The sequence below is a fragment of the Dermacentor albipictus genome, chromosome 10 (assembly GCF_038994185.2).
Source record: "Dermacentor albipictus isolate Rhodes 1998 colony chromosome 10, USDA_Dalb.pri_finalv2, whole genome shotgun sequence".
NCBI lineage: Eukaryota > Metazoa > Arthropoda > Arachnida > Ixodida > Ixodidae > Dermacentor > Dermacentor albipictus.
Genome location: NC_091830.1, coordinates 5,836,051 through 5,851,433, shown reverse-complemented (window position 1 = coordinate 5,851,433; position 15,383 = coordinate 5,836,051). Strand labels below are relative to the sequence as shown.

The following is a 15,383-nucleotide window of genomic DNA, read 5'->3' as shown; positions in this document are numbered from 1 at the left end:
GTAATTCTTTATAGAAGCATTTTGATTTCTCGTACAGTTAATGGCCACCTCATCGAGTAATTTGGATCAAAGATTAAAATTGTGCTATTTGCCACAGGTCATTTTTCAATTTTTTGGACCTTCTAAAAAAGAAAAAAAAAGCACACCCGGTATAAAGACGTATGCAATTACATCCAGGCTTTGTCACCCGATCTCATACATGTCCATCGAATTCCGTATAGTTGCATGCCTGCCTGGACTGTCTCTTTTTCCTTTCTTGGCATCCATTTGGAGAAGCAAACAAAAGAAATAAAGACAAAGCAACGTTTCGGGGCCCATACGGGGGTCCCTCGTTCGCAAGAGCAGGAGCAAAGCACGAGCTTTCTTTTAGGCAGCAGATACAAGGCATCGTCTCTTCATACAGCTCACAAACAAAACCGGTATTCCCGTTCTTCTTTATGGTTCTTTATTCCTTGCGATAGCAATTATATCGACACTCCGAGCGAATTTTTGCTGTCGTCATTGCCGTGAGGTTCCGTACATGTTTGGGCATGATATATGTACCATGCCATGCTATGTGACATGCGCTATATGCGGGTTATATTGCCACACCATTCTATCACTAAAGTTGCTCATACCAGGCCTTACGTTCTTGACAAAATTATTCCTCAGAATCTTGAGAATGACAGCCCACAAACAAAATCATGAAACAAAACATAGACAGCGCACGCCTTTTACCATCTGAGATCTTCTTAGACTTAAATAATAAAAGTGCGGAACAATAACAGAAACCTGAAAAGGATGTAATCTTATTTTCGTGCCTGTGGACTACCTCCACGATCGGTCCAGGAAAGGAGTTGGAAACATATCCGATGCGGTAAAATGGTGGTAAAGTCGCTAAGAAAGACGTTGGTTTTAATAATTAAGCATAAACGAAATTTTCCAATGGAAGGTTTCAATCAGAGGGCCCATATATAGCACAACAGCTCGTTTTAGGTTAGTGAGCTTACGTTTACATCATACTGCCACTAAAGCTACGAGTCTTGCACTTCGCGTAATAACATGTTGCTATCGCATTCATTGCTTCGCCCTTATGGGGAATCAGTAGGTGCTTGTTTTAATTTCATCGCAAAGCACCCATATGCTCGCCATACGAGGTTCTGTCAGACTGTTGACTCATACGATAGCATCAATAAGAGCTTGGGATCTGTACATGTGGATCGCATTCGCTTAGGAAAGGCATACTGTAGCTTTAAGAAGATACTAAAGAGTATATTAAACGGATGTTATACAATAATGAATAATCATAGCGAAGAAGCTCAGTTTTTTCTCAACTCTCTTATCATCAGTTTTAACGAATACATTAAAGAAGAGACGCTATTAAAATTGTTACTCCCTTATGACGAAAAGGAAAACAGAAAACATAGAGAAAATTAGCGCGGCAGTCTTTCTTTTTTTTTTCGATTATAAAATTAAAGATGCCATCGCATATATACGTTCCTGCTGCAGAAACCTGGTATAGTATACCGCGGCAAGCGTAATTTCCACAGTGCTGCACCGCACTTGTGGGGCCGCCGAGGAGGCACACACACAGGGAGCTCGAGCCCCCGCTCCCCTCGCGGTCGCGGTTCGATACGGCGCTTAAACCGCGGCGGCGGCTCCTTGCAAGGGCGGCGAGCCTTTGTGGCGCGAAGCCTCCTTCTCGCGCGCTACGCGGGCAGAGGCGTCCGGGGACACGCCCACCCGCTGTCCCGTCTGTGTGTGCACACGCATACGCAGCGCGCGAAGCGCACACGGGCCAGACGGGAACAGAAGGCTGTGTAAGGACACGCACGACACCAAGCTCGGGCCCCGCCGGCACATCGCCGCGGGTGCCAGCTGAATGAGCCGTCTTCGAACACGTCCCCTTCGAAAGCGTGTCGAACACGGCTGGGAACGTTCTCGAATCGCGCTCCGGTTCGATCCCCCTGCCCCAAACGACGCAGAGCAGGAAGCCCGGCGTTGTGCGTGTCATTTTCGCGAAAGACTAAATCGGTTGCGTCAAAAGAAAAAAAAAGGGGGGGGGGGGAGGTGACAAAGGTGCCAAGCACCGTTAAAGTATGCTGGTGGCTGGCAGTATACAGTGTACACGTATAAAGGGCGATCGTTTTCAAGTTCTGCGGAACTTTTAGAAATCACCCGTGGCAGACATCATAATTCTTGCCGTTGAGTTGGATTATTATTCGAAGAGGCGGACATAGCGCGAGAAACAGAAACAAATATTCATCGAATTAATTAACTTAATTACGTTACGGCGCATATTGTAATTTACGAATTGTAGTCGGTGAGTTTGCAGAACGTATACACTTGAAATGAATTTCCAGGATTAGACCAGCTTCGAGGTTATTCCCAAGGTTTGGAACGAAATACATGGGCGTTCCAGTTACTTTTGTGCTTCAATGTATAAAAGAGTGCTTTGTTAAATAGGTAAGTGGAACAACCATGCATATTTGCAGTGAGTCTTATGGTGCATATCTCCAAACTGATGTCATTCTGGAAATTAATTCCAAGTAGGTACGCCTTGCACACTAACCGGCTACTATTCGTAAATTGCAGTATGTGCCGTAAAGTAATTAGTTAAAAAGTAAATTAGTCAATTTCTAGTCAATTAGTTGAATGTGTGTTTTGATTTCTCGCGCAAGTAATGTCCACCTCTGAATAATCTAGCTCAAGGACTAGAACTATGTTACCTGCGACAGCCGATTTTTAAAAAATTCCAGAAAACTTAGATCTGGTCACCACGTGTAGTACGTATACACAGTAGGACCAACTGGACATATACATACGCTTGGTTAACATCCTTGCCTCTCATCTCTTCTTTTTGGCAAATCACCATCATGCCGTGCTTTCATCTTCTTTCTTGCTGTTTTAGATTTATTCGCGTATTAGATTTAATTTGCATCATGCTTCATTTTTATTTTGGGCGGACGCAGTTAACTCAGACGGCCCCTAGTAGGCATGCCTTGTAGAACCGATCGTGATCCGAAGATTAGTCGGGTGTGACAACCTCCACCATATCACTGCATCTCGTGCGCGGCTTCTCGTCAGTGCTGAGGCCAGAGCGAGTGTACTTACACACGACGGTCAGTGTGTAGCGATGGATGGTTTCGTACAAACGAGCTCGCTCTGATAGACATCTCGAAAACAGAACTGCTGTCCACGGCGTCGCAGCACACACGCAAACTTTTTAACGCGCTCCTACAAAAGCACACGAAGCCCGCTCTACTGCATATACATCTATAACGTTATGTACAAAAGATTCCTGTGAAAATGTATTCTCATGAGAGCCGAAGACGGTACAGTATTATAGCATAATCGCTTTTTGAGTCGCTTCTTATGTTCGACTGGTATATATGGCGAACGTGAAAAAAAAAAAAAAACATTTTTAGTCTAGGTGCCAAAACAAGAATCCCTTCCGTTCAAAGTAACCGTATCAAGCTTGTTACGGCAAAAACTGCTTGTTTTTGCCAAAACACAGAGATGTTATAGAATGTGATACCGTGTACACGTCGACGTACACCATCTCAGGGTATTCGAAGCGCACTTCGTGTGGCAGCAATAATTTATTGTCGCTGCTCTCGAAATCTGACATCAAGATCATGATTACGCAACCTCCATAGAGTTACGCATGGATCTGACTTTAAATAGGGGATAAACATTTTACGTAACCGCTTCCGAGTTAACCTCGGAAAGGAATGAAAGCAGCGCGCGTAAAAAGTGCCTTAGGAGGGTATAGCAACAACATCCGATCTGAGGTTCCTGTTTTACAAGAGGGACCTTTCGTACACGCTATATACAGACTGCAGGGCATAACGCTCGAGTTCGTGTCACTTAACGGTATGTTATATACGAGCAGAGCTCAAACGGGAGCGTCTGCAGAAATCGAGGGCACACGAGAGTCAAGTAGGTCAAAACTGGTCTTTAATGGCCGGTGTAGAGATCTAGTCTGCGTACACGAGAAGATGCACTTTGTGTCTTCTTTTGTGCTTCGTAGAACTTGTGGGTGGAGTGAAGTGCGTGCTTCACAGAGCTTCCTAGAAAAACCATCACAGGGAACTCTGGCGCTGCTATAGCGTTCGGCGAATACGGGAATCGTGTATAGTACATGGATTTGTCTAATATTGGCTTCAGACGTTCCTGCAGTGCCATTCATTACGGCCCGTATACTCAAAAAATGCGGTAGAACTGTTCGGAAGAGCAACTTCACACCAATCACAATGTTGAACAAGTTATCCGCGAAGGCGACTGGATGCAATGGCAAATACCACTTAAGAAAGAAAAGCTCTGTGAATTTGATTCCCCATATTTCTAAACACACGGAAGCAGTAATTTTCTGCGTACATGCATATGTTATTATCAATTGTTGCATTGGTAACGTTATACTTTGTCGAACATGATCTATTCAAAAATTCGCAAAGTCGTCAGAAGCTAGAAGCACAAAGCGTACATAGACAAATTCATGCGGCATCCACCATTCCCGTGCTCGCTGAATGAACCACCATTCTTCTCCATAGCGCAGTTCTCGCGGCCAACTCTGTGGTTAACATAAGCAGGCTGTGCAAGACTAGGTCGTGCCCGACGCATCACAGAAATTTGGATTTGGAGTGGAAGTGAGGTTCTTGCAATTTCCAGGGAGATAAACGGCGACGTACATTCGTATTCCACGTATGTTGACTCGACCTGAAGGAATTACTAAGGTTTTCCAAGGGCAAGAAGATGGGGAGGAGTCCGATTACACCGAAAGTGGATTTTATCTTCCTATCCACGGCCATCATCTTTCAAATGAGCGTATTGCACAAGTATTCCAAGAGAAACTCCACGTGTTGTCTGCGCAAGGCGATCGCCCATAGTTTCGTCGATTTCGATGCAAGCCGTTTTGGCAACAGGCACACGTGTAGGTCCTCGCAGATCGACGTTGCTCACACGCCGCGCATATAGTAACAACTTGGTTCCATGGACTTAATTGCGAAAATTTAGGGCGTGTGAAACGTTGATTGGCATGAAGTGCGCGTGAAATGGGACTAATCTAACGCAGGGCCGTTGTACAAACGAACAGCATGCAGGCTGCTACTAATCGCCCTCGTATAACGAAAAGACGGTGCTCCTCCCGATGGCGGCTTTCCAGCTCTCGAAAAGCACACCCACAGCGACGGCTTTCTTTTCTTTTGCCCGTGCACATGTAACTCGCGGGGCGATCCCTCACTACGAACACGGCGCGCCTTATTGAAAACCATACCGCTGTAGTGAACTATAGCGTCTCCGTCTGGTCCAACCGTACACATGTAACGATTCGCGCATGCGGCGACAGCCATTATATGCACAATGCAGCTTCTTGTTCACCGACTTCGCGTCGGCTGCAGCAACAGACGCGCAAGATTTTCGACGTCACCTCTCCGGAAAGCGTCAGTGGCGTGTAAAACCTTTTGTCGCATGCGAGCGATATCGCGAGGGGGGACGGAGGTGGGTATCTACATTCACAAAGCGCGGAGCTGCGCGACGTACAAACCACAAACGAAACAAAAAGGAAGCCGACACAGAACCACACCGCGGCGGAGTCAAGTCAGCCAAACGTACAAACAGAAATGAAAAGAGGAACACGTGTTTTGACACGCAACAGGAGCAGTCAAGCGCCGCATCGAGCAGCAACAGACGCACGTGCATCGGGGATCCGTGGCAGCAGCGTCGGGTGGGGACCAGGGCCGATCAGCTTCGCTCTCCCCGTGGGGCTGCAGGCTGTTAAAAGGGAGCGCTCATGTCGGCTTGTTGGCTGTGCGTTGTTCCCCCGTTGTGTGTTGTCCCCGCCGTGTACACACACTGTTTGCGGCCGATGCTGCGGTGACAGGGCGGTCTCCGCCTCTTCGCGCCTTCTTTCTTCCCCGCCGGCGCCTCTCGACACGCCGCGCGTTCGCATGCGTCCACGCGCTCGAAGAAAAGGCGTTCGCGATGGAGTCGTCACCTGGGCGACGGCCATTGTCGCCCCGCGAAAGCGGCGCCTTTTTTCTCTAGCCGACGGGGTCGGTCGGTGCCTTTGATCTTGCTGCACAAGCGACGCGGAGGGGGACTCCCTTTCCGTCGGCCCTGAGTGCAGTAGGGATGGCGGCTGGGTCTTCGCGCTTGTTATCACAACCTACAAACACGTCGTTTCTCTCTCACTGTCACTGGGGGTCCCAAACGCACTAGCTATGCCTGCTCAGCACTGCCACGGGCCTGTACAACGGTGTCAGAGCTGTTGCCGACGAGGCCTGCGGGTTCTGCGGCGACGACGACGAAGACACGGGAATGGGCGCCGAGAGCGACGGTGGGTGATGATGGGCAGCAGCAGCCGCGGCGGCTACGGGCAATCCGCAGCATCCGGCCGCCGCTGGAGGCGGTGGCCACAGCAGAAGACCGGCGGCCGCGGCGGCCAGCTGGCAGCGCAGAAGCCACGAGGACGGCCACGAGGCTGCGGCCAGGTGGTGCGGCTGGATGGAGGCGGCGGCGGCCGCCGCGGCGTGCAGGGACGCCCTGTGCTGGTGCTGCTTCAGGGCGGCCGCCGCTGCGGCGTGCAACTGAAGTCGGCTTCCCCGCGCAGCCGACCGCCTGCGGAGCTTGCCCGTGCTGCCGCCGATGAAGACGTCGTCGCTGCTGGGGTCCAGCATCCAGTAGTTGCCCTTGCCCGGATCATCGTAGTGGCGGGGCACCTTGACGAAGCACTTGTTGAGGCTCAGGTTGTGGCGGATGGAGTTCTGCCAGCCCTGCTTGTTGTCCCGGTAGTAAGGGAACCGGTCCATGATGAACTCGTAGATGCCGTTGAGAGTGAGCCGACGCTCGGGGCTCTGGCGGATGGCCATCATGATGAGCGCGTTGTAGCTGAACGGCGGCTTCTCGCGGCTCGAAGCGCTTGCTGCCGTCGTTGGAGGGGCTCCCGCCCCGCTCGTGGGCTTCGAGTCGTCACTAATGAGCCGCCGGATGCTGAACGGGCCGCCGTGATCTTCAGCCATGCTTCGTGACGGCGGCGTACACGCGTCCGCTCGACACGCGACTGCCCTATATAACCGCGGAGGGCGGATCCTACGCAAGCGCCTCCCCTCCCATGTCCACGCCCCCTTCCCTTCCTCCTTCATCGATCGCAGCGCCCTCGGCACGCCTTCCCGCTTGGCGCGATGTTGTTTTCGGCGATCGTGTCGGTTGCTTCCGTTGCGTAGCGGAGGGCGAGAAAGGGGGGGAGGCAAAGCTGTGATTCGGGTGTTTGGTTCTACCCGTTTCTCGGCCGCACGTTTGGCCCCTGTGTTTCAGCGTCGTTGGGCGACGTGGGCCAGTCTTGCTTGCCCCCTTTCCGGTACAAAGGAAGGGGAGGGCGTCGTCTTCTCTCGGCGCACTGCGGCAACCGGTCTCGGGAAACAACGCGACGTACACACATACAGAACCGCCTCCCGACAGCGCGCCCCAAAGCGTGAGATATGTACGCTTACTGGTCGAGAGCGGACACGTCGGAAGATATCATTTCGTCCCCCCCCCCCCTCTCCTTCTACCAGAAAGAAAGGGGTTGGCGGGAGAGGGTGGCCGAGATGGATATGTCTCGAGAGGTGTGCGACGAAACTGCGTGTTCGATGAAGCGCGAGGACCGTAAATAAAATTCAGAACGAAGGGATGAGTTGGTTCCTTCCGTAACAACGTCGTTCTGCGAATACGGGTTCCGAGCTGCAGCCTTTCGTACAAAACGAGCATGTATACGCTGTGAGCTCAGATAGTGAGCGCGATGACGAGCTTCTTTTTTGCTTTCTTTCGTCCGCCGGCGCTTTCAGCAGCGAAGACGGATAGCCGAAATGCACGGAACAAGGCTTTCCTGGAAGAAGACGTCCACAACTGCGCTGTATGGTCCGATGTCACTGGCAGAGATGCTACGGCCCACTGCAGCAGCAAGAGAAACGTGAGCACCCTGCAGTACTCACTATCCTTCGTGTTCTGGGAAATTTTGATCGTTCGTTGCAAACATGAGAGATGTGAAGGTATAAGCGTCTTATTATATATCTCCAGAAGTGATCACTTTGTGTTTGGCTGTTTGTTCCTTTTTTTTTGTTTTTGTCGTGGTGCTGTCGCTACCACATATAACTCGAGCGCACGAAATGCCGGAAGGAACACTGCAAGGTTAACGCTGCTTGCAATGATAAAATGAGCATAATCACAACTATCTATAACATGAAGCACATTTTACAGTATCTTGTTTAACTTTTTAGCAGAGAAATTGCCTTCAGTTGATCGAGCTATAAGTTAAAAACTGCCACAGCTGTGTCGTCAACAATATAAATCTTTAATCTTCGGCTCTGCCTGGACTCCGCACTCATGAAGAACCGAAACATTCATGCCGACTTGGACAAAGTCGAACCGTGTCGTGACAAAAACTGTGGCTCAATGTCTGGGAGAGTGTCAGACAGACAGACAAAGAACTTTATTAATGGTCCTGAGGAACCGGCGTTAAAGCATGTTTTGTAAAACGCCCAGCTTCTATATACCCGTTGTTATGCAAAGAAAACACAAGGTGTAAACAGCGATGCATTTATGCTGAGATGCGCAGTGGCGCAGCCAGAATATTTTTTTTACCGAGGGGGAGCAAGGGGCTGGGCGCGTCCCCGATGTGCCCCCTCCCCGGCTTCGCCACTGCACATGCGAGGCTCTCCACCACAAAGTGGTGCACAGCTCGCGCCCTGAACGACACCGTCCTTTTTTGTTTCGGCTTCGGTAAGCTTGTGTCAATATGTAGATGAAAGAACGTTTAATTTTAAATCAAGGTCAAATTGACACAATTGCTGCGGGACCACTATGTAACGGGACAAATTGACACTGGAAAACACATTACCTGATGGTTTGATACTGTGCTTAAACATTATGCAGATCCAACGCATATATTGGAATATAAGTGAAGCGAAGCGTGTTATTAAATCCTATATACAACTATAACGTCGATGCGTACAATTGTGTTTACTTTCCGAGCGTCGTTGAAGTTCCCGCATGACATGGGACTGCTGATCGGCTCTAGTATAGGGCCACCGTCTAATGTGCACGCATAAGCATTCACTCGTTCCCTTCTCCTCGTCCCTCCCAATACATTCAGGCGCTTTCCCCCTTCCCTATAGTGCAGAGTAGCAGACTATAGGGCGCACCAGCACAGGTCGACTTTTCTTGTAAATAAGATCCCTCTCTATGCAGCGTCATGTAATGTTTGTGTAATCATGCAACGTTGATGTTTATCCAGCACAAAGGTCTCTCAACTTTAACGTCCATAAATTTTCATGTTTATGCACTATACGTGTATGCTGAAATGAAAACACCAAATCAGGCGGATGCACCGTGGGACGCCCACGCGGGCACGTCCACGCGGGGACGTCCCGCGGGCGAGGCGACGTGTACGCTGCTTGTCGGTGGAATAATGACAGGCGTACGTGTTTACGCACAGAGAAGATACGACATTTATGCCTAGGTACACGTTTAAGAATTCTGCACCTCGTGTGTTACAGTGACACGTATATGTGCCCAATCTGGAGGATTGGCCAAGAATGGGCTCACAACCGGTGGCGTACCGGATTCTAAACCAAAGGAAGTAACGTAACTCACACAATCGGTTCAATACAATGCGCTATATATTCCATTTATAGAGATAGAAAGAGAAACAAACTTTAATGATATGCTGGAGATGTTAGCCTGGCTGTTCGTCTGACATGCTATTCCATTTAGAGGTCAAGCTTTAGAGAAACGTATATTTCAGCCGACAGTATACGTTCAGGTTTAACGTGCATTTTTAAAAATTACGCAGAACAGATGGATGCGCTTATACTGGCACCACTCTGTTGGTCAGAGTACAGAGAGAACAGAAGCCAGTTTAGTGGTACTTGCTTTTCGCAGAGGTATAAACTTCTATGGTTGCCGCAAGATTATAATTGAAAAGTTAATGCACTTCTTCAAAAACAACTGTTTATTGTGTCGACGTTTCAGCCGGAGACCGAAATTTCTCAAGACTGAAAACAACATGTACAGAGTCTGTGTCCATACCACTTTCCACAGGTTAAAAAAATGTGTGTGGCGTTCTAATCGCCGTTCACAATGAGCTGTCCTGCTGCCCTGCCAGTATATCATGTGACCTCGAAATTCTACGGCTAATCTGCCGTGCTCATCCCCAACTAATTATCCTTGGTGCATGCTACAGACCCCCTAACCATAATCCTGATTTCCCTAGCACACTTAACAACATCCTGAGTGAATTAACCAAGAGGTATCCTAATGGGTGTATCTTGCTTTTCGGTGACTTTAATTACCCCAGTATTGGGTGGACTAGTACATAGTTAGCTACAGCTAAGTCCGAGACTATCGAATTTCTTGACTTCTTTCTTAACAATAATCTGACACAGCTGATAAATGAACCAACGCGTGTCACGCTAGATAGTGCAAATACCACTGATCTTATACTAACCACGTCTCCCGAATACTTATCATCCATTACTTACCTTCACGAACTGAGTGACCACAAAATAATTAAGGCTACATTTTCCTTCAAACCGTCTTTGCGCCAGCCGCACACGAAAAAAATTCGCCTCTACGAGAAAGGTAACTATACTCTGCTATAAACGACGAACTGCATAAATTTTACCAAACAGACATGTATACGCTTTTGGAAATCGGTCTGTTCAATATAACTGGTTAATATTTCAGAACAAGATGAATTCTTTAGCCGATAAGCATATTCCACTTACCTCTATTCCTACTAACAGCCACAAACCATATGGTTCACCAAAACTTTGAAAACGCTTGAGAAGGAAAAGAAACAGCGCTTTCGTTCTGCAAAGTTAAAACCAAATGCCGACTGCAGTGGTGGGACAGTTACTATCAAGCAGAGCACGTATATCTAACAGCAGCAGTTCGCCAATGTAAGCATTCTTTTTTTCACTCAGACCTTCTCCGCATGATAACCGATAATCCTCGTAAATTCTGCCAAACCGTCAACCTTCAGTCTACTCGCACTAGCCATATTTATAATGATCAGAGTGATACTCTTTAAGACTTTGAGTGCGCTAATACTTTCAATGTCGCCTTTTCATCAGTTTTTACGACTGAACCAGAAGTTCCCCTACCCGTGTTTTCTTCACCTCTCCATGTCCACAATGCCGGCCATAAGTGTTTCGGCCAACGGCGTCGCATCACTAATTGAAAAACTGAAAGTGTCTTTGTCCGCGGGTGCTGATGAAATCACATCTAAACTATTAAAAAAAACGCTAAGCATATTTATGCAGCATTCCTTACTGCATTATTCTCACAGTCTTTGTCTTCGGGCTCTCCACCAAACGAATAGATAGTGGGCAAGGTCGTTCCGGTCTACAAGTCAGGTAACTATAAGTTTCATCGTTAAACTCCAGGCCTATCTCCATAGCAAGTATACCATGTAAATACATGGAGCATATATATTTACACTCATATAATGAACTTCCTTGATTCCAATAGCTCTTTTCATCCATCACAGCATGGTTTTCGCAAGGGAATATCTTGTGAAACTCAGTTAGCTCTTTTTCTTCATGACCTACACTTTAACTTAAACACTATACAAACTGACGCTATTTTCTTTGACTTCGCTAAAGCGTTCGACAAAGTACCTCACCAACGCTTACTATTAAGGCTTTCTAATCTGAGCTTGTATCCAGCTGTCTTACGATGGGCTAAAGAATTAGTTACTAACCGGTCACAGTATGTATGCATCAAAAACACTGCCTCTAACCCTGTTCCCGTATCTTCTGGCGTCCCCCAGGGCTCCGTACTGAGCCCCCTCTTGTTTCTCACATATATTAATAATCTTCCATGGGATGTTTCGTGCAGTTTCTTGCATAATTTGTATGTTTGCAGACGATTGTTATTTACCAATCAATAACTAACACTAACGACCAGGTCACACTGCAGTGCAACGTAAATAATATCCTAAACTGGTGCGATCGTTGACTAATGGTTCTAAATCCCACTAAATGTAAAGCAATGTCTTTCACTCGTTCTTAACCCTCTCCTTTTTCCGTACACAATTTCATTTCTAACACTCGCATTGAGACAGTTAATTCCTTTAAATATCTAGGTGCCACTAATTATCAAGATCTTAACTGGCTTCCGCATGTGTCCAACATCATCTCATCTAGTAACAAAACCCTTTATATAGTTTCCTCAGACGTCATTTACGAAAATTCCCTCCCCATGTTAAACTCATTGCATACAAGTCTCCAATTCGCACTAAACTCGAATCCGCGTCAGCAGTTTAGAACCCTAATCAAATATCTCGTATAAATGCACTAGAGATAGCGAAAAATCGTGTTACTATAGGTTCATCTTTCCACCGTATTCACACAGCGTAAGCATATACCTTCATTAAAGGAAGAAATAGGTCTGATGAAGCAATGATGACTATTAAGCCGGCCCCAGTTGACGCCGCCGCGGTGGGCGATATCCTTGTTTGTTCGTTTCCACGTATGACGGGCTTCGTTCCCGAAGCCAGAAGAAAGGCTTGGGAAGGAGCGGACAAGGAAGCGGTTTTGAAATAAATGAAACCCTTGTTCAAAGCAGGCGCACGAACAGACTGCAAGAACGGGTTGCTCCAACTGGCCCGCACTTAAAAAATGAAGAAGAAAGAAAACAGGAAGAATAAAAGAGGGGGTTGTGCAAAAAACAAACAAAAAAGGGTGCAATAAAAACATTACCAATATTAAGAGAGCTAGGTAAGCAGTAAGTTCCCGTATAATACGATCACCGGAAGCATTTGTCTGCGCATGCTGGCCGCGGGCACGCTGTGCGGACAAGAGGCGGAACCACATGGTGGGACGTGTGTGCGTAAGCCAGTTGTACAGGTGCAAAAGTTGGAAGGCATGCGTGTGTAATTGGTCGTAGCAACAACAAAAAAAGTAAAGCCGTGGGTCTGTGCCTTGTGGATGATGATGGTGTATCTCGTCGACGCGCGATGGACGGGTGCGTATCGACAGGGATTTCGCCGTGGGCTCGCCTGTGTGGTTCGAGGGAAGGCTTAGGCTGTGCGGGGAAGCCGTAGAGACCGCTGGATAGGGCGTCGGGGGGTGCGCGGCCTATTAACCCAGCAGTTTCCCCCCAAATGATTGTTTAATAATAATAATAATAATAATAATAATAATAATAATAATAATAATAATAATAATAATAATAATAATAATAATAATAATAATAATAATAATAATAATAATAATAATAATGCATTTGCATTGTTTGCCGAGTCCGCCAGCACGAAGACCCTCGAGCTTGTTCCTGGGCACTTTAATGAACACCTATGATTGATCGATCGATTGTTGTTGTTGTTGTTGTTGTTGTTGTTGTTGTTGTTGTTGTTGTTGTTGTTGTTGTGGGATTCACTTCCATTGCATCCAGAGGAAAGCTGTTTGAAAGCCACAGGAAGCTTCAAAATGTTTGCGAACCTGGAAAGCGCCAAACGATATTTTTCAACGACAACTTGACAAGATTGAATCGAGACTTCTTCTGGCGTGCAAGGACTAGGGCAAAACAGAATGAGTACAGTTTTGCTTGGATTAAGCGTGACAAGATTCATGTAAAAAAAAAAAAATCCCCGAGAACTCGACCCTTCTTCGAATAACCAGACCGGCAGACTTGGATCAAATTATGTAACTATTATGGCCAACACCTGCCGCCAGATCCCAAACTTGAAGTCTTTTAAGGACACATTTGGTCACAGTTCAGAGAATGAATTTACTGTCGTAAACATCAATAATCAGAAGCCTCGGAAAGCACCGGGAATAATTTAAGCTAGTTGCCACATCGGGAAGTGGATTTGTTGACGTATTCGTCCTGACAGAAATCAATGTTTCACCTGCTTGCATGCATGCATTTTCAGTGCCAGGCTATCAATGCCGTTTTATGTCTCAACGCCTTACCGACGAGAGCTAGGGGCCGGGATCGCTATCGTTATTAGAGATACGTTTGACGTTGCATCCATTGACGTGAACTTTGTTCATGCGGAATGCGTAGCGCTGATGGTACCTTGCGGTACTCGATGTTTAAGTTTGCTAGCTCTGTATCGGCCACCTTGCACAGTGTTACGCGTTTTCTTCTGGAACTCGAAAAATGTTGATCTCATGGAATTGAGTGGAAGAATTATGTTTAGTGGGAGACATAAATGTAAATAAATACCTGCCGCTTAAAAGGCGACCGGGCAGTGACGAAGGTGTCTGTTGTGCGATTTACGCCAGCGATGTGCATCCCTCGCGGCGGTTTACGATAGCGACAAGCTGCATGGCGCTTGGGAGCAGTGAAATCGCGGCGCACAAGCGGTCATGTCACGTGGCGTTTTCTGTAGTTCGCGGGCATCCACAGTAAGCTGAAAAACACGTAATGCTTAATAGATAGAAGGACAAACTCTTTATTCAGACGTTTTGCAAACCGCTCTGCGACTTTCTAATTGGAATTTTTTTCCTAGCTTCGTTGCTTCAGAAGTTGATTAATTAAGGCTAACTATCGAATTAAGCAAAATACAAAAATATAGTGACACACTACATGCAAAAGCAAGCAACATGCTTTTGGTCGCGTCATCTTAGAATGCATCGGCATATCTTAAAACGCTGGCTAAAGTTAGCTGAAACACCCTGTATATACTAAATATACATATGAAATAACAAGCAGGTGCTGAACAAAAGAAATATAACAAGAATGAAAAAGTCAGTCAGCTAAGACGCTTGTATAAGTGAGTTGTGTAGTACATCAATTTAACTGTCTAATATTCGCGCTTGTGGCTCCAGATGCGCTTTGATAGTTGGGCTACTTGCTAAAGGGCTCTCTGTTACTTGCCAAAAAAATCTAAGCAACCTCCCTGCCAAAGTGTGGTATCGAGTCGAACACTCCATCAGTCATTAAAGGCGAATTTTACAGTATACACTACACTTGCTAATGTAGAATTGACGTGCTACATATATTTTAAAGGAACACTAGATAAAGAAAATCTGGCTAGGTTGATGATGAATTAGTACATTAACCTTCGAATCAATCAATCAATCAATCAATCAATCAATCAATCAATCAATCAATCAATCAATCAAATGCGTTTATTGAAGTGCCCAGGAACAACCTCGAGGGTCTTGGTGCTGGCGCACTCACCAAAACAATAACGCACAGGACAAACAATGCATGCCCACACACACATATATGTGTGTGTGGGCGTGTATTGTTATACACACATACACATGAGCACACATATAAAAGGAATGAATAATTTCGCGTATAGAGGTATTTAACAGAGCATAAAATGTGCACACGAAGAGAATACAAAGGAAAAGTGGAGAAACACAAAATGATTACAGAACGACGGAACACACAACAGATACGAGAGT

At 46.7% G+C, this 15,383-nt stretch overlaps 1 protein-coding gene across 1 annotated transcript; it reads right to left on the bottom strand.

Annotated features, from left to right (window-relative positions):
- Positions 1-3,933: 3,933 nt before the first annotated feature.
- On the bottom strand, positions 3,934-7,346 carry LOC135920266 (forkhead box protein G1-like). Its single transcript, XM_065454433.2, has one exon. It carries the CDS (start codon positions 7,119-7,121, stop codon positions 6,195-6,197), a length of 927 nt encoding a protein of 308 aa, XP_065310505.2. The 5' UTR covers positions 7,122-7,346; the 3' UTR covers positions 3,934-6,194.
- Between the last annotated feature and the right edge of the window lie 8,037 nt (positions 7,347-15,383).